General features: G+C 39.9%; 1 protein-coding gene across 3 annotated transcripts; it reads left to right on the plus strand.

The window, feature by feature from the left end:
• The first annotated feature begins 6,261 nt into the window (after positions 1-6,261).
• Positions 6,262-24,736, plus strand: RBM45 (RNA binding motif protein 45). Of its 3 annotated transcripts, none has more exons than XM_071562266.1 (10): positions 6,262-6,640; positions 8,007-8,129; positions 8,255-8,381; positions 10,076-10,186; positions 10,518-10,697; positions 11,575-11,704; positions 13,260-13,356; positions 13,720-13,886; positions 15,196-15,392; positions 20,316-24,736. In XM_071562266.1, exons 1-9 carry the CDS (start codon positions 6,362-6,364, stop codon positions 15,386-15,388), a joined length of 1,407 nt encoding a protein of 468 aa, XP_071418367.1. In that variant the 5' UTR covers positions 6,262-6,361; the 3' UTR covers positions 15,389-15,392; positions 20,316-24,736. The 3 variants fall into 3 exon arrangements, with proteins under 3 accessions (XP_071418367.1, XP_071418366.1, XP_071418368.1); XM_071562265.1 differs by lacking the exon at positions 20,316-24,736 and adding an exon at positions 19,562-19,908; XM_071562267.1 differs by lacking the exon at positions 20,316-24,736 and adding an exon at positions 19,562-19,908 and having other exon boundaries at positions 13,723-13,886.
• The last annotated feature ends 901 nt before the right edge of the window (positions 24,737-25,637 follow it).

Raw genomic sequence — 25,637 nt, forward strand, 5'->3', positions numbered from 1 at the left:
TCCGTGCCTGCCCCCCGCCCTCGACGGGGTTCTGTGCAGCCCTCCGTGTCGCCCCGCCGCACAGGGATGCTGCCGCAGGAGGATGGGCTCTCCATTGAGAAACCTCGCCGCCCGCGGCACCCCTAGGCAGCAGAGCAGGCGGGGGGCGACGCGCAGGCGCTCGGCCAACCGGGGCGGGGGGTGCCGGGCGCCGTCCCCGCCGGCAGCGCCCGCAGCTCGGGGCATGGAAGATGGAGCCGGGCTGACCCTGGCCTGCCATGGAGGGGCGCGGGGCGGGGAAGGGGCCGCACCCTGCCACCGCTGGCTTGGCGGGGCGCGCCCGGCTGCAGAAGCCGTGGAGAGTGGGCGGCGGGGGGAGCGGGTAGAGAGGCGAAAGGTGCGGAGGTCGGAGGACACCTTTCTCAAGGGAGTCGTCCCCGATCTCCTCACATTTCTGATGAAGCTATTTCCGAACGGGTAGCTTGGATATGAAATGGCAGCGCATCTCGGAGGGGGAAAGGGCGACTGAAAGACCGATTTCTGAGCGTGTCCGAGGCGCTGCCGCCGCCGCCGCCGCCGGAGCTGTGAAGCACAGGGGGTTTCGCACGTGGCAGCTGGCACAGCCCTCCGGACCGCGCTGCGACTGTCACTTCGGCGGTGGAGGCCACGCTTTCGGGAGGGCGCGGCCCAGGGACCCCCCTCGCCCCCCGCGCTGCCGCCAAGGTCGCCGCTGCCACACGCCGCGAGCTGCTTTGGCGGGTCTGCAGCGCTGGCACAAACACTTCACTTATGCAAAGAAATGCATGAGCTGCTGGAGGTCAGTCTGGCGCGTACTCCCAGCTCTCAAGCAAGGACCTTGAGTGCTAAATAATTGTATGTATAATTTTTACCACCTCACTGCGGTAAGGTTTGCTCTGAGCACTCACAGCAGCGTTTACTACAAAATAGTTACTGTGTGGCAGTTCTGTATGCAAACACTTAAAACAATGTAGCGCTTCTGTAAATCGAGGTACAAGGTCTTCCCCCTTACCGTTTCTTCAAGGTTTTTCGGCATCTTCAGTTTATTTGTTGGGATTTTATGCATGGAAATGATTGCATTAAAAAATCTGCATATTGACAATATCTCAAATAGCAGAGTCAAGACTCAAGAAAGTAGAACTGCAATTGTCTCCATTGCATGAAATACATAGTGAACTGTTTACTGTTAAAGCTTGATTGTAAAGAAGTCTGCAACCCCAAATCTGTGTGTAAACTGAAAGCTTCTCTTAAAGATGAAATGTGACAAAGATGATCGCAGTGGTTTATTCTATAACTTGCACATGCTTTGCACATGCTGTCGAGATAAAACATGATTCAGAAGCCCACCCCGGTTGGCTGTGCATTGGTGGGTGTTAGGATAAAACTGGTGTCTGTTCTTTGTTCTGGCACACATCAAACTGTACCTCTGCTTGTGGGGTGAGTAAACCAAGGGCACCGTACACTGGGCTGCAGCTTCATGTGTGTCTGAGATAATTAGTTAGAGACTTTTGTGGGAGGGTCAAAAAGGAAAATGGGTTTTGTCAATGCCATGAGATTGTGCTGTCTTCATAATTCTACAGGTGTGCTGCACTGAGGTACAGGCAACTTACATCTGATGCATCTTACATATGGTGCCCCTTTAGTCAGCAGAGATGCACCATGCCAACTCAGACAGCAAGAAAGACTTCAGCCAGTCTCACCTGGTTTCCTTGGGTACAAACATACAGAGGTGCCCTAAAAGAATCACGAGCGGAAATGTCAGTGCATTTCTCAGGCAGGGTGTTTCTCTGTTCAGAAAGGCAGTGGCATAGCACTCCTCAAAATGAAATTGAGAAAAGCACTTGAGAAAATTTTGGTCATTTGAGCAGATGCTTTAATTGTCTAAACAGTCAGCAGAAGAGATCCTGACTAAAACTTAAACCGAAAGTGGGAACTGTCTTATACATAACTGCATGTCCTGGGTTGAGCTGGCAAATCGCCAACTGTCCAGAACAGAGTGAAAAGGGTTCCTCCTCCCCCCAACCAGCTAAGGGAAAAAAGAAGAGGCAGAGGAAGAAAAAAAACCCTCAAAAGCAGGTTTATGCTGAAACTAACTACATGTATTTATACAGAAAAGAGAAAATTAAGAGGAAACTACAATATAACACACACTTACACAAGTTACATATATATAACAAGGAACAACGCCCCTCTCCCCAATTAATACAAAGCCCATTACTCTAAATTCACTCCAAAAGACACTCAGCAAGAAAGAGAAAGTATAACAACAAAATATCTCTACTTCCCTGAATGCAAACAAAATGTAAGCACAGGCAACAGGAGCAGGGCCTAGCATAGTAGAGGAGCTGCTAGATGTCCTCCTCTTAGTGCAGCCATGATAGAACTAACTAAGCCACTCCCACACACTGGATTTTACACCCTTTGAGATGATGTAGTATGGTATGGAATACAATATTATTGGCTGGAAGAAGTCAGCTGTTAGTTAGCTCAGCCCAGCTTAAATCAGCTGACAATCCTAGGCCTCGCTGAACTTTAAAACCTAAGTTTAGGCCCATCTGACCAAACCCATAACACTGCAGCACAGAAAAAAATGGACCAGGTGCTTACCCAGTTGTGTCACAGAACTTGTTACCTGACTCTTGCTTATCCCTTACTTCAAACCATCAGTTCAGCTCTATGGAGCCGGTGAGACAACCTGTTAAAGCCCCTGGTGGGTAACCATTGCAGAAGTACTGATAAAATGAGTATCTGGGAATAGATACTGTATCAAATTAGTTTTGTATTGATGCTCCCTTCTATGATGACATGAAGAAAGCTTGGTTAAGGGAATTATGTTTTAATCTATTACATTTTTGTAAACAGAGAATTGTAAGTCACAATTCAAGTGGTAGAGATTCAGAAAGAGGTTATAGAAGGATTTTAATAACTTTCATCAATCCTCTACTGTTGGTGAAAATATCTGTTATTGTAATTCCCCTGAGATAGTTAGCTGTCATTCATTCTACATGTTAGAGGATAATACCTCAATATATTAACCTGAAATGGAGAAAAAAATCCACAACTCTGTAGATAATTATGGGGGTTTAATACACAAAGGAACACTAGCAGTATAATCAGTGGGGTTATATTTTTAATCCAAAAAGGTATTCAGGTATCTCTTCAAGATTCTTTTAGGTCAACATGACTGCTGAAAGGTTATTTGTACCTTGAAAATGTCCGATATTCTTGATATTCTGCTATCACCATTCTTATATTCTTTTAATGTAAGGCTGTGTTTTGTTATTTACTGTGTATTGTACACTTATTTACAGATAATACTCAGGATTTTTTTTCCAACAGAAAAACTCCATTTAATTGTCAGTCCTAATACTTACTTAGATATTGCTTTGTTGGCTTTCTTTTAAAAACTTGTACTAACATTGGTATGATTTGTTCACTACAATTTTAATGGGAAAAATAGTCAATATGTGCTAACAATGTTTTTAATGAAGAAAGTCCCAGTAGAAAGTGAATGACACAAAACATTTTCTAGAAATCACAGAAAAATTAAAAAGTCAGCCAATTTTAAAGCACCTTAGTAACCAGGAAAAAACCAAACAAACTAGGTCTATATTTGTAATTAATAGTTTGATTCGAATAATATAATTTACATTCAAATTATAGAAAAAAAAACCCAATGAAACCCACAAAGAATATTTTCCATTGCAGATGTTCCACTGCTTTTCAAGACTGTATGAAAACCCCAAGAAAACCCAAAAGTCATAGCATACTAGTAGGGGACAGTATATAGCCAAGCAAAACAACTGTAGCACACCATGATGCCAGTAGAGGGTAGTGACCAGCAAACGAAATCTAAAAACACTCCAGGAACAGAAATTAAAGTCTGCCCACGCATACTACAAAGTTCTGGAAAAGCTATAAACCTTCTGCCTTGGTGTACTGAGTATTGGAGGTTTTATCAATATTTTAATATAGGGAGCGAGAATTTTTTTGTTTCCGAAACTGTAGTTCAAATTTGTCTGCGGTAATGCAAAGTAGACAGTTGTGAGAGTAACTCCTTGTGAGTAAGGCTTTCTATCACACCTCTAAAGAAAAAGGTTTTTTGCATATATGTCCTCTTCAGTACTGCAGCTTATCCATGTCACCTGTTAGTTTCGCCTTTGTTTTTGTTTGGATCTAAGTAAGAAATACTGCAACTTGTCTTGTTCTACAGCCTAATAAACCCCAAAGATTTGATCCTATATTGTGCTTTCCCTATTTTTCAACAGTATGGCACTGAGAACATTTCTGGATAAAGATCTTCTTACCTTTTACCACTTCACCTATTTTGATCTATGGAAAAAATCTAAAATGTTGGTCACAGTTATCACATCCTTCCTCTTGACAGCTACATATAGTTATGTGAAAGAGAAGGAGCATTTCTGCATATTTAATTTTCTTGTGAAAAATAACAGAAAGCATGTGCTCAACCTGATCCCTTGACTTCTTTTTTTAACTTCATTTTGCACCAGGAGATGTTTCTCCATTATGATCCCAGTAACGATTGCACTCACACTCTGTAAAGTATCTTCTACAATGCTGTTTATTTACAATTCTAGCACTGTAAGAAGAGAATAATGTAATTTCCTGTCCCTTTGGATGGTGGGAGGCCCAAGTTGTATAGCACTGAGTGAGCCTCTGACCTGGACACAGCACACTGTGCAGATCACCTCCACAGCAGAGAGCCTCCATTTTGGTCTTTTAAGCTTTATAGAACTTTGTAACATAGAAACGACTCTGTCATTTCTACAGTCAACACAGAAATTATGCGCTCAGGAGATTTTGCTGTGCTGTTAGATAATGGCAAGGCCAGGCAACAGTTGTAATCATTGGTACCAAGTGAGGGCTGCCCAAAGGCTCCTCTGTAGGGACAAGCTGGCTGAGTTTACCCTGCTCATCCCTGGCTGAGGGGTGCGTGTGGCACGACATGGCCTGAAGGCCAGGCTGTACCTGCAGCACGGCCCAGCACAGCCTGTGCTTGCCCATGGTGACTGTACTGCAGATCACTGAGCCCTTGATATGCAGTGGTCAGGGTCACTACAACTCCTTTACGAGGCATTCTTTGGTTTTTAATCCAAATATTTAAGATGTGATGAGTTTTATAAGAACATTTCATTCTTCACAATTAATTAGCTGGGTGCTTATTTTCATACAGATAGATGTTTTTCCTGGATATTTTTTGTGTTTGTTTCCCAAGAAATCTATGAAGTTTCCTGGTCTCCTGTATCCTGAGCAATTACAAGAAGCCCCACTTTTACCTGTAGCACAAAGACCTTGAAAATAGTTTCTTCAGAGGAGCTCTCTCTTTATGACACTAGTGCTATTTCAAAGGAGATGAGTCACCATGTAGTGTAGTAAGTCTCTAGTTGAAGGAGGCCCTTTAAAAATAAATTATTTCAGCAGAAGTGAGTATGTTAGGAAAATACTGACCAGAGGTTACAAATCTGGGAGGAGTGGTCAATACATCAGGTCCTACCAGATGCCATTCGCATGAACGTGGCAGGCTGGAGACTGGTCTGACAGGAGCACCAAGAAGTTTAACAAAGGGAAGTGCAAGAGTCCTCCACCTGAGGAGGAACAACCACATGCCTCAACACATTCTGGGAGGGGGTGACTGGCTGAAAGTAGCTTTGCAGAAAAGACTTGTACATTGTGGTGGACACCAAGGCAAACATGAGCCAGCAATGTGCAGCAAAGAGGGCCACCAGTGTGCTGGGCTGCATTAGGAGGAGTGCTACCGGCAGGGCAAGGGCTATGACCTTCCTCTCTCCTCAGGACTGGTGAGGTGCCTTAGGACATACTGGAGGAGTCCAGTGAAGTGCCAAAAAAATGACTAAGGGACTGGAGCCTCTCTCACATGAGGAAAGACTCGGACTTGGGACTGTGTAGCCCAGAGAATGAAAGGTGGATGTTATAATTATATATAAATACATATAAATAGTTGAAGGGAGAGAATGAAGGCGGACCCAGACTATTCCCAGCGGTGCCCAGTGACAGAACCAGAGGCAATAGACACCGCTGAAACACAGGGGGCTCCCTCTAAACGTCAAGAAACACTTTTGTTACAGTGAGCACGGGACGGGCTGCCCGGGGATGATGTGGCGTCTCTATCCTTAGAGACAGCCAGGCCGGCTCTAGGTGACGGGGCTGCTCTCGCGGCGCTGCCGCTAAACCCCGGCCGCGGATTGGAGGCGGGATGGGCGCGGCCGGCGCGGAGGAAGAGGCGGCGGAAGGGGCGGGCACGTTGCCTCCCCAGCGGAAAGGGCACCGTGGCAATACCCTGCTGGCCCCCGGGGGATTCCCTGCAGTGGTCCGTGGTCTAGCCATGGAGGAGAGCGGCGGCGTTCGCCTCTCGGCCGAGTGCCTGGACGAGCCGCCCAACAGCCGCATCTTCGTGGTGCTGGGTAAGGACACGGAGGAGTCGCTGATCCGGGAGCGCTTCGCCCCCTTCGGGGACATCCAGAACATCTGGCTCCTGCGGGACAGGCGCACCAATGAGTCCCGCGGCATCGCCTTCATCAAGTTCGCCCGCAGCTCGCAGGCCTGCCGGGCCATGGAGGAGATGCACGGCCGCAGCCTGCTCCCCGACACCAAGCCCATCAAGGTACACGCCGGGGAGCGGGGCCGGGGCCGCGGGGCGGGCGGGGTCGGGGGCTCGCCCGGAGCATCCCCGGGAGCTGGGCGGGGAGAGCAGCCGGGCAGTCTGGAGACCGGGAGGGGAGAGCAGCCGGGCAGTCTGGAGGCCGAGCGGGGAGAGCAGCCGCCCGCGGCCCTGCCCGGTGCCCCCGCACCGCCGCGGCTGCGGGGCTGGCGGGCGCGGGGAGGGCTGCGGGGCTCATCCGGACCTGAAGGTCCCACGCGTGGCCTGAGCTTTATCAGGCGGGGGGAAAATGCGCTCCCTGGAAACTGGGGGGCCTTTGTTCGGTGTTATGTTTTTAATTTTCAGGGAGTCTCTGTGATAAGGATTTTTAAACAGTGTATTGTAAGCATTATAAGCAAGATAGATGTGAATAAATAGAACTGTCTTTGCAAAAACTTTGGTTTTGTAGCTTCTGAACACTTTTAAAATTTATTTATCTTTTTTTAATCTATGGAACTGGCTGGCACCTTTCAGCTTCCTGATTTGTTTTCATGTTCACCAAGTACTAACAAGATATGAATGAGTTTGAACAGTAGAAGATTCCATGTGATTAATTTGAAAATGAAATTGAGTCATTAAAATCTTACCTGAAGAACTTGTCATCAGAAGCCAAAAGATCAGTTTTGATCCTCCCTCCCCTGCATGACTATTAGAAAAATGAATTAAGAGCTCTGTGAAATCAGTTTCTACTTTTGTATATGAAGATTTGAAAGTTGTGTTTTTCTTACATGGTTGTTTTGGGTTTGTTTGTTTGTTTGTTTTTGTTTGTGGTTCAGTTTTTTCTCCTTGTCTTCTAATGTGCACTTTGACATGAAATTTATTTCAATAATTAGAAGGGCTTTTTAAAGTAACAGGTGTGAGAAATTATGTTCTTTCATAGATCTCACTAGACCTGTAAACTTCAGCCCAACTGAGCAGTGAACTGCAGCAGCAAGGTTTTAATAAGCTGTTAGGCTGTTTTGTTTGGGTGCATGTTTGTTTTTACTGCTGCTGTACTAGGCCTGTTACAGTAATGTGTTCTTTGAGACCTCTCTCATGTCACTGGTGATATTGGCAGTGCTGCTGAATCAGCAACAGTATTCCTCACCATTGTTCATTATCCCCGGTGAGAACTTCTGCTGGCCTCTGTCCTGCTTGGGAAAACACTTGGGGGGGACTTTTATTCGTAGGTCTTTTGTCACAGCTGATCACAGATGTTCTTTTTTCCATGTTAGGAAAGCTAGCTTGTGTGAACAATAAATACAAAGATTGTTAAGCTTTTTTCTTGCTTGTTGATACATGCTTAAAACCCTTTTGCTGGTAATTGGTGTTTATGCAATTATTTCATTAGGTATTTATTGCTCAGTCAAGAGCTTCTGGAAGCCACCGAGATCTTGAAGATGAGGAGCTTACACGAATCTTTGTTATGATACCAAAATCCTATACAGAGGAGGATCTGCGAGAGAAGTTTAAGGTACCGATTTGCTATTTGTTAATTGTTTTAAAATGCCTGTGTCTCAGTTATTGGCAGAGCTTGGTGCATGGAAGCTTTATGCGTTTTCAAATATTGGAAATTAACATGCTTTTAAATTCTTCTAGATGTATGGAGACATTGAATATTGCAGCATCATTAAAAACAAGACCACTGGAGAAAGTAAAGGTTTGGGCTATGTGAGGTATCTCAAACCATCGCAAGCTGCCCGAGCAATTGAAGAGTGTGATCGAAGTAAGAATCTGACTGAATTCTTTGACATTTTTTTGCAATAAGTGTGTATCATCATTGATGTACCTTTTAATTTTGGTTTTGTTATCAGGTAAATTATTAATGATGTAAAAATATCATGAGTCAAAGTTCTCGTGCAAATAAATAATAGCATTCTTAACATTCAGTGGGAATAGTCACCTGATTATATTCTTTCAGGACCAAACTGCACAGTAAGATCAGTGAAGAGTGTTTGGAAATGGATCCAGAGTTTTCATTCATGCATTATTATTGGCTTGTAATGTAGGTTTCATGCACAGGAAAGTACAATTTCAACGTATCCTTGGGAATAGGCATTTTAAATAAAATTTATTTGACATAAAATTAATTTATATATAAAATACATTTGATAATCCGTAGGGATTCTGTTGTGATTATATTTAGTTAAGAAAAAAAATCTTGCTAATTGAAATTGGGGACAGGGTGTTTGTTTTCATTTAGTGTCATGATTTATCTGTTATAGAGTGAAAGACTTTGTATGCTTTATTCATACAGCCATTTGGTGAGGCACTGGAACAGATTGCCCAGAGAAATTGTGGACGCTCCATCCCTAGAAGTGTTCAGGGATAGTCTGGATGGGGTTCTGTGTAACCTGGTCTAGTGGAAGGTGTCCCTGCCCATTGCAGGTGGTTGGAACGGGATGATCTGTAAGGTCCCTTTCAACCCAAACCATTCTGCAATTCTGTAATTTATCATTTATGCTTTAGTGCCAAAATGTGTTATTGAATTTGAGTGACTCTGATGGAAGGCCACCAAGGTGGTCAAGGGCTGCAAGCGCATGACTTAGGAGGAGAGATGGAGGGAACTGGGCTTGCTCACCCAGGAGAAGAAAGGCTTTTGGGGAAACCTAACAGCAGCCTTCCAGTCCAACCTCCTGTTTGATGTTTGCTTAATCACAAGTATAAAACAACTTGGTGTGTGGGTGTGGTGGTTTGTTGTTCTTATTTTTTTAGTGTCTTTAGTTTTTTTTCCTACTTTAATATCTGTGGTGGTTCTGCATCTTAGCTATCATAAGTGGTTTTACAAAAATTCTATTTGTGCAGGGGAATATGAGTCAGATTACTTAGCAGTCATACCTTATGTCCCTTTTGCTGTGAGGTTAAAATGAAATTCCTTGAATGGCTTGAGTGTAATATCCATTTCTTTCATAAAAGCAAAACCTACGTCAGTGCAAAACACCCATAAATTTCTGTTTTAGCACAGAAGTTCAGGTGATTGCTTCTGGAGCATCTCAGAATGCTGCTAAGTATCACAGAATGGTTGAAGCTGGAAGGGACCCTGAGGTCATCTTGTTCAAGCAGGGTCACAACTGGGCACTGTGGTTGCTCAGGACCATGTTCATGCAGCTTTTGAATATCCAAGCATGGAGACTCCACAACATTTCTGGGTAACCTCTGCCAGTGCTAAGTCACACTCATGGCAAGTTGATTGTTGTGCTTAACTTGTGAGTAGGAGTAGTTCTATGTGGAAGCTGCTAACTTCCACACAGTTATTATAGCAGACTTCAAGAGTTATAGATTAGTTATTTCACTAGAGTCAGTGCTTACTGGGTTTTCTGAATAATAGGTTTCTAAATATGGGACTTGGAAGGCATGAGTCTGGTCAGATAGTTGAAATGTGCTGAGGTGTTGCTATATATATATGATTGTTTCTTTCAGGTTTCAGGGCCATTTTGGCTGAACCTAAAAATAAGTCATCTGAGACTTTTGAACATGACTATTACAGTAATAACACAAGGCAAGAACCAAGAGGAACTACACTTCCATTTTGTAAGTCACGGCTTTTATACTAAAAATGATTTGTAGTCTTGAGTATGGTCACTAAGTAAGAATGCAGTTTGGAAGAAGGGAAGCCAATGGAGTCTTAGGTCAACACTTAAGTAGCAGGTTGGATATTGAAGTTAGAAACTAGCCAGGCATTTCATCTCTACGTTTTTATGGCTTACTTTGATCTGGTTGGCCAATTATTTTGTGCCTTCCATTGGTGAAATTAACATATTACCTTTAGCATATAATTGACATGGATTCCTTTTAAAAGTTGAATGCAACACATACATGAAATGTATGTGTGATGACTCAAATTATTTTGTTGGTTCTTGAGGTGTACAGCCAGAATTTTGTAGCTTTGAAAAAAATGAGAGCAGAATTCAAGAATCTGTCTCCAAACGTCTGTCAGTGGTATCACGGCTTCCCTTTATTCAAGAGCAGCTGTTCGCCCTCTTTGATTTAGTTCCAGGACTGGAATATTGTGATGTTCAGCGAGATCCTTATACCAATAGTGGTAAGTATAAATACAAAAAGTTTTTTTCTTTCTTCTGTGTAATTTTACTTCAATTAGTTTGCATGGCAAAATACAGTACACTTGTTGAAAAGAATCAATGGTTGCTGCTATCACTGCATAAACCCAAACATTCAGTTTTGCTTGAACATGTTTACAGGTAACCTCGAATAGCTTTACTTTCAGGCAATAAAATCTCAAGAAGGACAGAATCAATGTCATGATAAGTGGGTTTTGGCCAAATTAATAGTTTTAGGCAGCATAAACGAAGAAAAATTTTCAGAAATTATTAGACATCTAGTTAAAATGTTCTCTAAACAGATCTTTTGAATTTTTATCTTGAAATGGGGTGTGTGTGTGTGTATGTATATGTATGTAGAAGCTGACATGAGTAAATGGGTTTAAATAATTCTGAAACAAGTCATGTTTTCTATTAAAAGGATGTTTTGGTTTCAGTCTTGTTTTGCTGCTGCTGAGACAAATGTGGAAATGGTTTCTTCTCCAAGAAACTTGAAATGTAAATGTTCAGACACTTAAAATGTCACTTTACAGTTCTTTAGACACTGTTGATGGGATAATTGCATTTTAAATGAAATTATGTATCCTTTTGCTACTCTGGATTAAGTAAAGATTCTTTCACTGGTGTGGTTTTATTTACCAGCTTTTCAAGTTACTGTAAACACAGCTCATCTGTCACCAGTTAATTCCACTGAAGTTTTCTACAAATACTACTGGTTAAGTAATGTGAGATGTGTGGTAAAAAGACAAGAATTTTGTGTCATTCATGACTGATGAGCAGTTTAATCATATTGCTCTATATGAGTGTAATTTGTTCCTAGGATTTAGCCATGTCATACTTAACTGTGCACTGTGTTTGTAGGGTACGCTGTGATTCAGTACAGTACTGCTGCATCAGCTATTTATGCCAAGTACAAATTACATGGGTTTGAGTATCCTCCTGGAAATCGATTAACTGTCATTTTCCTAGAAGATGGGAGTGATAGCTCAGAGTGAGTACTAATACATTGGGGTAAAATGTTGTAACTTGTGTTTTGGAGACAAAAATTTTAAATAAATAAATAAATTTTTAACATAAGAAGTAACACCAATATCACTGTGAGCTTGTTCCATGCTCCATGTTTTCTGAAATTGAAATGTTTGGTTTTAGGTTTTGTTTTTGAATGGTTTAGAATAAACCTTTTGAAGCTTACTAGTCTTTGATAAAGAGAAGATTAAAATATATATTCTTAGCTACCGTGGAAAAATCTTGGATTTGTCAAGAATCTTCGTTGATGTAATATTTAACAAGGCTAGAATGTGGTTTTGATCATGTTTTTCTATTCCCAGGAGGTCTCCCATCCAAGTACTAATCTGGGGCAGACCCTGCTTAGCTTCCGAGATCTGACGGGATCGGCTATCCGGCAGGCATTTAACTGCCATTAAGGCATGTAGAGTAAAGCTATTGGGTGCTGAGGATCTGATACCCTCGCAATGTGGGGAATTGTCTGGTGTTTCACCATCTCTAACTCGTTCCTGTGAATTGAATACCCATTACAAGTTGGAGTTAGGCAGTTAAATGCCTCCCTGACATCCGATCCCGTCAGATCTCGGAAGCTAAGCAGGGTCTGCTCCGGATTAGTACTTGGATGGGAGACCTCCTTGGAAATGCCGGATGCTGTAGGTTCTAGTCCTGAGGAACTTCACTGGCACTGTCCAAGCTCGCTCGGCCGTGGCAGATGAACCTCAGGACTTAAACGCTGAGCCTCACCTAAAAAAATCCACTGCGCAGGCTGGAAGGGCACACCCGCATGGGGACAGCCCTTCCCAAATCTTCGTTCGCGAAGCCGAGACACACACACGCACACAAGCTGGAGTGGCTTAGATACTCTCCTTCAGTGAATATTTTGGCTTAGTTTCATCCTGAAGGAATGTAGTTGTCAAACCTGTTCTGGATGATAAATGAGGACAGTAAGAAGGTGCAATGGGGAGATTCACTTCAGAAGTGCATGCCTGACCTAAACTAGAAAATTGTTGAGTGCAACCTTCATTCTTCAATAATTTCTACACCATGGTCCTTCAACTCAGATTGTAAATCTATGCAAAAAGTACAATTGCTTTTTCTTGTTCTGCAACAGAACAAAATAAAAACCATGGAAAATGAGGGCTGGAAGTAAACTTTCTGTGATAGTATTTTAACTTCTGAACTGAATCTTTATGCTCTTTACTCAAACAGGTGACATTTTTCTGTCCCTTTTGCTTTTTAGGCACCTCTCACAAAATGTAGGGGGCTCTCATAGAGTATTAAAACAAGCAAAGAGTAATTTTGTATCTGTGTATGTAGTAATGTATGAGTATTTCCAGTGAGTTCCAGCTAGCATCCATACTTTCAGATTATGGCTATAGAATGTCATGAAGGCCTGGCTTGATTTTCATTATCTCCATAGTATTACAGAGTTCCAGAAATACTCTTAGATGTGCATTAAAACTTATTTTCTCTTGCGCAATTTAAGATTATCATAACTTAGCTCTTTCTTTAAAATATTTTATTATCACTTCTGCTTGCAGCCTCATCAGAAAAATGGCAACACAGCTGGTAACAGCACAAGTGTCATCAGCGTTGCGCACTAACAATGTGATGGTTCAGCAGTACCGGACACCTCCTGTAAGTTATTATAATAGTGTTAGTAATGGATAGTGTTAGTATTCTTCTGAATTGTAAGAATCTTCAGATATGTCAATGAAGAACACTGCTCACTTTCTTCCGTAACTGTTTTAGATGCTGCATTTTTTAAGATGTACCTGCAGTTGGTTGGTATATTTTTATTCCCTGTAAAGGTGTCTGAGCTTACTTGGGTTTATTGTCCAGTTGAATGAAATAACCAAACTAAATAAAGTAATGAAGATTAGAACTCATAGAGGCTGTTTGTCCTGTGATGGGAAAAAAGAATTGTAAGTAAGGTAGAATTACTTCCTCCACCTCCTGCCGTCAGTTATTTTATACTTGCCTTTTTTTCCCCTGTTTCAGCAGGCATTTGGAGGAACTGCTGGCCCACAGTTACTTCAGCCCCAAACAGATGCCATACTTCCACCACCCAAAAAAAAAGTTCCACCTGACACTTCTGTAAAGGAAAGGCTTTTCATACTTTTTCATCCTCATCCTTTACCTGTAAATGTATTGGAGGATGTGTTCTGGTAAGTCTCCATTTACAAATAAGTGTTCCCTACAAAAAGAAAACGAACTAAGAAATATTTAAAATAAATGTTGAAAATAAGAAATATTGTCATGAAAACGCTTTCCAGAAAAGGCAGTTATAAGTGAACTGTAGGCAACAGTTGCTTTTTGAAACACATGCATAATGGAATTCCCATTGAAGCATAGATGCAGTGTCATCAGTATAGCAGCTTTCTTATCAATTAACTTAATATGAAGTAAAATGTGTAGTCTTCTAACATTTATTTTTAGCCAAAAAATGTGCTACTTCCAGTTCTTATTTCCCAATTTATTTTGCCTTTTTTTTACTTATTTCTGTAAGGTATTTAGTATTTTGATAAATTTCCATGGTAACTTAGATGAGTAAGTATGGGGAGTTGTTTTTGTCTGATATATCATAATAGTTTGCATCTTACCAACACTATTTCAGCTGTGTCACACGACCTCCTTCTGAGGAGCAAAGACTTGTGGCAGTTTTTGACATTTTTAAAACAAATCTCTAGTCAACTTTCTATTTGTAGTATACTCTTGAGAGAAAGACATTTCCCTTTTCTAATAGCTTGCACCTGCAATAAATGTTGGAAAGCCAATCTATTTTCAAAGCACCAGAAAAGGAAAAGAAATAGTATGCACTTATGTGGAATTTAAAACTACCTATTTGATATACTGGATTTTTAAATCAGGGGCTGGTGAAGGAGAAGGCTATGTATACACTTGTATAACTTCAGTGTGAAGCAAGCAGACTATTTTTTAAAAACATATTTTAAGGAACTGTCTAGGAATCTCCTGAGGGTTTGGAAATGTATGTTTTTCCCTAGAGCTTTTGTGCTTGCTTTCTGAGTCATTTCAGTGAGGCCTCTTCAAAGATGAATCACAACGGGGGAAGTTCATTTAAGTGAGATGCAGGTTTAGCTTCTAAATTATCTGCTGATTTCTGTGTGTATGTCTTATTTTTGGTTTGTTCATATTTTCTTCTTTTGTTTTTGTGGGGTGTTTTGAATGCCACTTAGTTTTGGGGGACTATAGTATTGATGAGCTTTACATATTCTTTTCAATGGTTCTATCATAACACTCCATAGAAAATATTGTCTATGATGTTTGGTGTTATTTCTATTCCTGCCCATAATTCAACACAAGGGAATGTGAAAACTGGGAGTTTTAGAAGGGGCTAGCAGAAGACAACCTAGCATACAGATCAGAGTACAGTTTTGGCAGGTAACAAGTCACGTGTACTTGAGATTGGATATGCTGCAGGAAAACCTGTAAATTACCTTTTCTTTTCCTCCCCAGTCGTTTTGGACAATTGATACAAGTTTACCTTGTGGCTGGAAAAAATGTGGCCTATGCCAAGTTTGCAGACAGAGCAAGTGCCAGCGAGGCCATAACTGCATTACATGGCAAGATTGTGAATGGTGTCAGGCTCAAAGTGAGATTGGCAGACTCGCCCTCAGAGGAACCAAATAAGCGCCAGAGAACTTACTGAGCAGGTGAGTACCCAGTCTGAGCTGTTACTTACACTGAAGTTCTGCTTGAAACAGTAATAGGTGAAGTGTTTTGAAGTTAGATACAAACATGTAAGGATAAACTTTAAACCTATCCTTAGGTAGCAACTTGAAATGCAATTTGTGTGTATATGTATATATGGGGGTGTGTATCCTTATATAAGGACGCGTGTACATTTTTAGGAAAAATGAATTTTTATAATTCTTGGAAAAATATCAACCAGTTGATAAAAATCAGTCTCGATGTTCATAGAAATATTCACTTTTGTACATAAGACAATCAGTTAACATTGAAAACAGAATGCAAAAATAAACAGTGGAACTGACATAAGCTTGTATGTGTCTTTTTTTTAATTAAAAACACATGCGACCAATGGTGTTGGATAAAGATGCAGAGTTGAGCTCTTGGAGGGCAAAGGAGTGAAGGGGTAAATAAAAAAGGACATGAGGGGGACAGGTAAGGTTTTTCAGGTGAAACAAAGTTTAGGATATTTGGGTCACCTGGATTTTCAGAAATCAGGTGTAGCTGGAATATGTGATAGTGCAGAGCTTGTGGTGAAGGGATTGAGATGTGTGTTTAAGAAAATTATTTTGAGAATTTATTGTTTGATGCTTATGGCCCATGGAAGCTGGCTAAACTCCTAGAGAGGTTTTATATTTCATAGACTTTAGGGACCAAAACTCACTTTTTCCTTGAAAACAATTGATCTGCTTTAAATTGTACCAAATTTCTTCATTTTTATTTTTTAACATTAGAACTATTACTGAAGAAGACATATAGCAGGGGGAGAAAAAGCTAAGCCCTGTTTTCTACAAAACAACTTTCAAATATTACTATAGCTTCCAAATATTTCCAGTAGCCATATTATCTTCCTAGGGGTCATGAAGTTTTGATTTAACTTATTCAGAAAATGTCACGTGAAATCCTGACTCTCTTCACATCAATATTTTACTTCTAAGCTTCACTTCTTGTACCTTTCTTTGTATAGATGTTCTTTGTGACTCCAGAATTGCAAAGACCAAAAAAGATTTTGCCCAAATTGTTCTTTTTCTCCTCTTTCTGTAAGGACTTTCTTGTTACTCTTTTGATAAGCTGCAGATGCTAAAGGTGGCCTTAGTCTTTATACACAACTTTCATCTTAAAAAATTGGATTTATAGCTAAAACTGATGTGAAAGTTTGGGTTTTTTTTAATCAGCAGCTCTGGTGAATGCAATTTTAAGTAACTTGAACCCATGCTCCTATCTCTCTTTTCTCTTTAAAGTCTTGTCTTTAAGATGACTTCTGCTTTCAAAAATTAAAGGCCAGCCTCTGGGTCTCTACAGGAATAACTGATGTGACATGTAATATAATACCAGATCTGCCTTGTGTACTTTTTGCTAGAAAAGTGTAAACGCAATATGCGTCCAAAATTAGAAAGAGGATTTATCCTTACATTTTCTTTCTTTGTTTTTAAGAAAGGTGAGAGTGAGAAGACTGGAAAGTTCTCTTCTGATGGTCTATCTAAAACTTATTTTTTTATTATTCACACATATGAACACACACACAAGCACATGTTTTTTCCAGCTGTGATTTTTGTAAAGATTCTCTAAGGTCTCCAGCTGACAAAACGTGTCCAGTTGGTCTCCAAATGGGATTTTCAAAAGGCTAAAGCTTATTTTGGATTTCAAATTATGTTAGAAAATTTCAATAGATACATATTATTGACTATTTAGAAACCTTTTATAAGGTCAGAGTAAGGCATATCCTTTTGCTATACTTTTGCTGTTGTGTTATTTTACTTAATTAGAAAAATAAGATCCTATTCAAAGACTTATTTTTTTACAACATGCAAAATTACAGCAGAGCTTGCTCTCTTTTCCTAGGTTTTCACTTAAGGGGAGTAATTGCCTCTTATAACATAATCCTTTCTAAAGTCTTGTTGTATTGCTTGCCTTTTGTCTCTAACAAGGTGACTGGATTTCTGAAACATTCCTTTCTGTGCAAGGTTCTCTGATTGAAATCTGTGATAAGACCTGTAAATTCTAGAATCTATATGAAAATAAATGTAACTCAGTGGAGTAATTAAATTTAAATAAAACATTTCTTTTTTCAGCACATTTGAAGTTTTTCCCTAACACTTTCTTACATATATAATCTTTTTTAACATACAATTTACAAAATTGTTTCTTAAAAAATGTTTTATGGTAACAGTATTCTACTGATAATGCTCTTGCAATGTAAAACTTCTGACCAAAAGAACTTTCTTACCTTGCAACAACCTTTGTTTATCAGGCAAATTTGCATACATGTGTATTAATATTCTAAACTAATGCACCTATGAATTTTACAGACTCAGGCTCTCCTACAAGTCAGTGAAAATTCAATTTATATGAGTAGTTCAAAGTAGCAGAGAAAAGATGGAAATACAGACCAATAAGGTTTTCTCAACTACTTTAAGTTCTAACGTAAGGTTTTTTTGGGGGTTAGGTTGTCCCCTCTTATGCTAAGTAAGTATTAATGGCTGAAATAATCACTTTAAACTATCTTGCTTTGAATCAGTGTAGGCTTGAGAAGACAACTATAGTGTCTACTTCTAGGCAGTTGCTAAAAGCAGACCTGTTTCAGTGTTTTTGCTGCTGCCCAGCTTGTGCTCTCCACTTTTGCATTACTTTGTGAAAACATCACTGCAGCATCTGATGCCAGTTATGTTGATGCCGTGAATGACCCTTCCCCCCAAAAACAGGACTTCGAGCCACGTTAGTGTAGGGCAAGATAAAAAGTAAAGGTCCTTTAATAACACAGGGCCTACAGCCCACAGGAATACAGGATGACATGCATGTGTCTCAGTTCTTGTTTCCATGGCTTTTATAATAAGATCCCTCCAATCATTGCTTTACACATTTCTCAGTTCAGCCCCAGTCCCACCCCTGGTCCAACCCCCTGGAATTGGGTCTGGGGTCGTCAAGATCCTCTGTCTTCATCAACTCTTCTTCCTCAGGCACACAAAGGTCTCTTGGAGTTCATCCAGTCCTGGCTTTTGGGTCACTCTGACCTGTGTTTGTTTCATTCTGTAGGCCTTTTGATATCCTTCAGCTCTTTACCTTGGAAAGGAGTCTAAACAAGATTAATTAACTAAAGGAATTTGAGCTCCCTGTTCTGGGACAGGGGTAGTGATAGAAAGGCATTAAACTTAAACTGTTAGAAATATTAACCCTCTAAAAATCTACAACTACTGTGTTCCTAAAATCTACAAAATGTGAAAATCAGAACAAAAACCCCTTTGGCATCATGTAAATGGTATCATTCATAAAATAGAAGAGGAAGGAAAGAATTTTGCTATCTTTCAGAAGAATGCATTGTGGAATTCAAATTAATCTCTTTATTGCAACCTAGTAGTTCTATTTTAATACCACCCCCAGCCGCAAAAACAACCCCCACAAAACAACTGACCCACAAACAAACAAAACAAAAAACCAAAACCCACTCAAAAAGTCTTTCACAAAGCTTTCAAGTAGACCTTAGAAAGCTGAGCTTCAAACTAGCAGTGTATTTAGAAATGCAAGGCATAGCTCTATGGAACTGGATTCTGTGGCTTTTAATAGTAATTGCTGACTGACTTTAACCCACAGTAAATAGATTCATTGCATTCTTTCCCTTCTGAAAAAGTTTAGTGGTGTTTTTAAATAATTATTTAGTCACTTACTAAATTGAAAAACGCTTATTCTGTCGTGAAATACTTGGTTATTATTGTCTTTTGTTGCTCCTGCTCTGAAAGTCCTGCATCACTGATTTCATTTGCATTCATTTTTTTAACTTAAAACTTTATTAAAATCCTGAAGTTTTAATATGTATATTTAATACTAACATATTGCTGTGCAAAAATGTTTAAAAAAAGCAATTGTATCATAGTTGAAATATACTCTAAAAAAATGGCTGTATTTTGTGTCAACAGTATACTGCAGAAAAAATGCTGGCTTTTATATGCTGCTTAGAAAAAGGCCCTTCTTTAAAAGTTAGAGAAGCATACCTAACACTTCAGTAGTATTCTTCTAAAGATATTGAAAGCCTTATCTATATGCTGTTGTAATGATTCTATTTTATAATGTGTACTTTTAAATAAAAATAGGTATGTTGCTTTTTGATGCTATATTTGTACTTGTGTTTTTTCTACAGAAACTAAATAATGACATGACCCTCAGCTAGCTGACTGACTGACTGAAAACGTGACTAGACATGGTTCCTGTGGACAGTGACAGCTTTTTCAGTGACAGCTTTTTTTTTCTTTTTGTTAATTGTTACTTGTAGTCGATTTTCTCTCTATGATGCTTTTTGATTCTGAATATGCAGACATGCAGTTTTGAAAATTATCTAGGTATTTAACATTGTGAACTGGTGGTTGTTCTTGCAGTAGTATATAATGTTGTATTACAGAAGTAATGCTTGTTTTTGCCTGAATTCCTCCAATAAGATGGAAATTACATTGCTGAGGGAAATAAAGGAGTCTGCATTTTCTGACTTGACTGGTTAGTTGATAATGATTCAGATTTTGTTAAAATAGAAGACATTTCTCATTATTAAGTGAAGTACAGCAGTAAATTCAAAGAAAATTACATAGCTGTTTAAAAACTGGTAACAGGCATCACAATATTAATCTATATTTAAGAAAATAGCTGTAATCAAGAAAATGATTCAAAGTACATTCTTAAATATTTTGTTGACTTGGGCCAAAAGTATTCATTATGCTTTGTATGTTGTTTAGTGAAAGTGGTATTTGACCGTGGGGCAGACTACTGAAACTGGTTACATCTACCCTTTTTTATCCTGAGATCTTTTGGTTATAACCGTGGGGAAACTATGGAGTCCAGGGTTGTGGTTTTGCTTTTGTTTTTAAGGGGTTGGGATTTTTTCCTCTGTTTTTTTTTTCCAGAAGCTTTCAATGCATGTGTTCAAGTAAGACTTGGGCAAGTCAGCATTTCAGCAGGATGAAGAGGATTCTGGCACTGACGGAGAGTAAATGAAGATAGTTCAAATAAGTATTTGCAAAGATAATTTTCAAATGCCAAAAACTTTTCTGTATTTTCCTGCATACTACTTGTTGAATTGAAAATATCCTGGTTATTAAAATAACTTGCACAGATAAAATTGAGGAATTCTAGTTGTATGCACACTAGAGGACAAGCATGCCCTTGAATGCATCTTTCTTCGCAGCATCTCGCATCCTGGTCCCTTGATCACTGGTGTGGGGAGAGACAGTGAAAGATCCTGTAACTTCTGTCTCTGAGCATCTTCAGAAATATTTCCTTCCAAGAAATCTCAACCTTGCAGGAAGGCAGGGAAGAGAATGCAAATCTTACTCCCTTAGTTTCAGGTATGGGATAGTGAGCTGTTTCAGGGTAGACACAGAAGTTTTAATGTGCTGGGAAAGTTATTTACATTTATAAGGGGGATTGGGTCACGGGGAGACAGAGTGAGTGACAGTAGATCCAGATAGTAGGGTTTAAGAAACAATGGGATTTGAGCTTTTATTCTACCCTATAATTTTATGCACGTATCTGCTTTTCTCCTCACCCTGCCAGCAGTGTTAGGTTTGCACAGCCTCAGGTTCCCTTCCCAGCGGAGTGATAATGCTGTTGGGAGGGCTGGGCAGAAGGCTGCTTTTGTGCTGTACAGCTGCCCAGTCACCAGCTCTGGAACCACTGGCCAGTGTCCTTGGGCAGCCTTGGGCTCTTGTTTTTCGATACCTTACTGAGCTCCAGGATCATCATCCCCCTCTTCCAAGATTCTCAGCTTCTGCTTCTCCAGCCCCTTATTCTTTCCAAGACTGTTACTTCTTCCCAGGAAACCTTCTTTGCAGCCTCTCTTCTGGTGCTGCAGTGCCGTTGCTTTCGCAGTCTCAACAGTGAAAGTGCAGAAAAACAGCACCTTACAATACTGGGTTTGTCTTGTGTCTCTTTATTAACTTAAGCTATGTTTTTACCTACAACAGATAAACTACTTTTCCTGTTTTATTTGTTTTTTAGAAAAAAGGAGGAAGTGAGAAGGTATTGGAAAATACCTCCAGTTGTAAGTAGCTGAAAGCTGCAGGTGAAACTTCTTCATTTTCTCCATTTTTTCCCAACAGCAAAACACATGCACGCAATAAAGCAGAGTCTCTGGCTGGGGTGGGGCAGGGGGAGTGGAAAGAGAAGGGAGTGAAGAGTTTGATAAAATCTTTTAAACTCGAAGGCTTACTCAAAACTTAGAGTTTTACCGTTTGGTGCTTTACAGTCAGCTGTCTTAAACTACTGCTGGGATGCAAACCTGGATTAGACATGTGATAATGTCATTTGACTTCACCTACTAGCAAATTAATGCAATTAGAGTAATACTTACATGCAGGTTACTTAGAAGTTTCTTATACAGCAAATATTTTAAAGTGTTTAGTAAATTGGTCTTTAATACCATCACATTCAACTAGGTTTTATTTCCTGATCTTTATAAAGAAGCATCAGTAAAAATACTTTTGCATTACAGGGTATATGAGAATAAGCACTGTCATTGCAATTTATTAAAAAGTTTAAATTCAGTGTGACAAAATGTGTAAAAAAATCCCAGTTTTCCTATGTTAAAAAAATACTAGAATTTCGATGCTCAAACGTGAGGAAGTTGCAGAATAAAGTTTGCCTAAGAAACCTCCTTTTCCTTCTCTCCATCTTCCTAGTACATGTTACAATGCAGTCCTTGATGACTCACCAGCAGCTTTTTTCCCTAGAAGCAGTTGTTTCATTCAGCACAAAGAACAGAATTGAATCAGGGCTGCATGGTTAACACAGGCTGGAAAATTCCTGCTTGATTTGGTGTAGATGTTAGGAATTAGAGGTCTGTGGTTGAGCCTGGAGAATTGGATTCTGTCTCTGACTCTAGCCCAATGGTTGTTTGTAAGGAGGGTTGCCATTTCTCTGGGGCTCCCCCTGACATAAGTCCCGGTTTGGGTTGGTGTGATGGGGTTTTTTGGTTGGTTGGTTTGGTTTGTCTTTTTTTAATTCCTTCATGATTACTTTCAATTAGCATTTAGGGCTTTTCTGTATTTGCTATGGGAAAATAATTCTGACCAGATTGCCATAAATCCCAAACTCTAAAACTGTAAAGCAGCGCCTTTGAAGACTTAACTGTACAGTCAATGTGTGCAGCGAGTTCAAAATTGTCAGTCCTATTCTGCAAACATGGAGAGACACTGTGCTCACATAGAGGGTCTGACACATGCTGCTGAACCTGTATGGTGTGATATATCTGCACAGGACCAGGTGAAATGCTGAGAATCCCTGTATAGTCAGTTGAAAAAACCTGCAACTTCTCATTTATGTGATGGAATTGGCCTTTTGATGAGTCTCTCGTATGTCAAGATCCCTGGTCTAACATGGAACTGAGGGTGGATACCTGTCTGTTTAGGGGATATAAACATTCCCAGGAGGATAAACACTCAAAAATGAAGTGACTGGTGTCTGTATTTGGCCATCCAAGATGGGCAAAAAAGTTGGCATTATCCTAACAGCTACAAAGGGAGCACTCAACAAAGACAAGGGTTAAAAGATAACCTTTAAAACTTGAAGTAAGGTGCAAAGTAGACAGAGCAGTGCCATTTTCTAGTTGTTCTCATTCTTGTTTTTATTATTACATGTCTCTGGAAGTAGAGGGCCACTGCACTCCCCAGGGCATGGAAGATCAGTGCTCTGTATGCAGTCCTGCTTTGGGCTATTGAGCTCTCTTGCCCACTTGTTCAGTCAGGTCTGCAACTGAAGAGAATTGGGGGCTGGAACTTTTTAAAAAAAAATTCCCATTTCTGTTCTGAGACTTCAAGGTACCTGAAGAAGCAACTCTGCAAACAGTATCTCCCTTTTAGTCACTATTGAGTCAGCTTATTAGATGACTTGCATGGAGTCATTTGTAGTGTTCTGGTAATGTTTTTTAGAAGATACTTAAACCAGTATCATTATTGCTCTTCCTAGAGTTCAGAGTATTTACTGAAAATATTAATATACTGTTCTTCTCCAGCTAAGTAACAGTTTGTGTAAATACGTCTTGCTATTTTAAAGTCCCCCAGCATTTGGGATTGTGTATGATACTCATCACTCCCTGTTTCAGTTGTAATATAGCACTACTGAAAAGTGGCATGCTGCTTTTACAGGCCCTTTCGTTGGTAAGTAAAAGCCATCTGCTGTGAGAATGAGCATTAGGTTCCTGCCCTGGAAAAAACCCATATCACTCCTAATCCTTTTGATGGTGTTTAGTGAATTGACCAAAACTGTTATAGGGGTTTTGGTGTGTTCTTTTGCAGTATCAGTGCTTTAATGTTTGTAAGTAGAATTAGTATGCTTATCTTCAAGTGACTTGGATTTCAGCTGTGTTTATCAGCCATGGTTTCTGTTGACATTGAACAAGGCTTTTGTACCTTTGGAAAAAGAAATAACACAGATTTCATAAATGACACTAAATGGTGTCCATTAGAAATAATTTTATCCAATTATTGAGTCATAACTGCTTGGTCTTCTGTTAGGAAGATACTAATTTGCTTATGTTGCCTGACTGTCTACATTAGGGTATTTCTGATTGTGAAGTGGATAAAGGCCATTCTCAAGAGGGCTGTGCATTCTGAGTGTGATCTGTGAGTCGGTGATTACAGTGCCCCTCACCGGGTCCTGGGGCTCCTGAGACCTTTTTCTTTGGTGGCACAAACCCCTAAAGCACCTCACATGGGGGCAGAGCTCAGCTTTGCAGTGCAGTGTGTAATTGGATTTCCTTGGCATCCTTTCTTGATCTTCTTATTCATGGTCTTTTTTACGACCGGGACACTCTGTCATGTCTTTTCTGCTCTGTCTACAGAGAATCATCTAACATCTGCAATACCAGGAACCTCCACTCTTTCAGTTACTGTAGCAGTAAGTGAGAGACAGAAGAAATTTAATATGTACGTGGAAGCTGCTGGAGGTGAAAACATCATGGGATTATGTGCACAGCTCCAATTCAGGAAAACTACTAATTTCATACTCTCGTCATGCCATTTTCCTGAATTTAGTATCTTTATTTGTTAAACATTTATTTAAAACTTCATTAAAGTTTTTCACAGAAAGTCAGAACTGCAATTAAATTGGTAACTTTCTCCAAATAAAATGAAGAAAAGAAAGAAAAAAGGAGGGTTAACAATGCCTAGTTCATTCACAATTATAGGATAGGGACAAAGGGTGACACTGCAGCCTGCAGTGCTGTGAGGCAATCCCCCTGGTTCCAGCAGAGGTCACTGGGCTCCTGGGTGTGTAGATGGAGACTGCAGCTCAAGGCTGACACTACTGAAATCTTAACCTGCTTCTAAGATAATCAACCTAGTTATAGAATTTCAAAACCAAAAGCATTATAGATAAAGAATTACTGCTAGGTTTATCAGTTTTAAATACATAATTTAAAGTATTTTTAATATAATAAATAAAATAATTTCAAGTAATTGATTTTTAATTAAGAGAAGACAGAAGCCTGGTTTAACTCACATATTTGCTCTGAATTATTTTTAAGTAATTTATTTTAGTTTTGAAATACAAATGTTCTAGTTTTGCTTGCACAAGCCTCACATGTCTATTTCTGATTTATTTTTGCTATTCCAGAGGCTTTGCCTAGTTTTATAAATGCAGGATTAGCCAAATAGTTTTAAAATTGTCATGCCAAGTATGAAAATTTTCTGTGAGATACTTGAAAACACTTCATACAAAACACTTCTCTATACTATTTTTTGGCACTTTTGCAATGTCTCTGTAAAAGATTAGGAGCAAGATAATGAGCAGAACTAGGAAGAGAATTGGGGGAAAGAGGGACAAAACAAAGGAAAAATAAGGAAGGTTATTAAAAAAGGAGTTCAGATTTCAAGAAATAGAATAGGAAAAGTCTAATAGGAGGTAAGGCATGATGAGGTTCCTGGGGGAAAGCCTATTCAGATATTGGGAAAAGCAGGATAATCCAAATTATTCAGATCTCAAGACATAAAAAATGGAGGCACTGTGGTGCTCTGGAAGCCACATGCTTCAAGGTTAGGTTGTATGTAGGGATTTGGAGTCTTTTGGAGGAATTTCTATCACAAATGAACTGCAGAAGCCCTTACATCAATCTGTAGGAACATCACTCTATTTTCTTTCATTTTGGAAAGCAGTGATTGTCATGCACCATGCACATTTCGTATATACATAAGGAATATTATGGCACCAGAATTACTTTAAAAGCAATATTT

This window comes from Pithys albifrons, chromosome 8 (genome assembly GCF_047495875.1).
Source record: "Pithys albifrons albifrons isolate INPA30051 chromosome 8, PitAlb_v1, whole genome shotgun sequence".
Taxonomy (NCBI): Eukaryota; Metazoa; Chordata; class Aves; order Passeriformes; family Thamnophilidae; genus Pithys; species Pithys albifrons.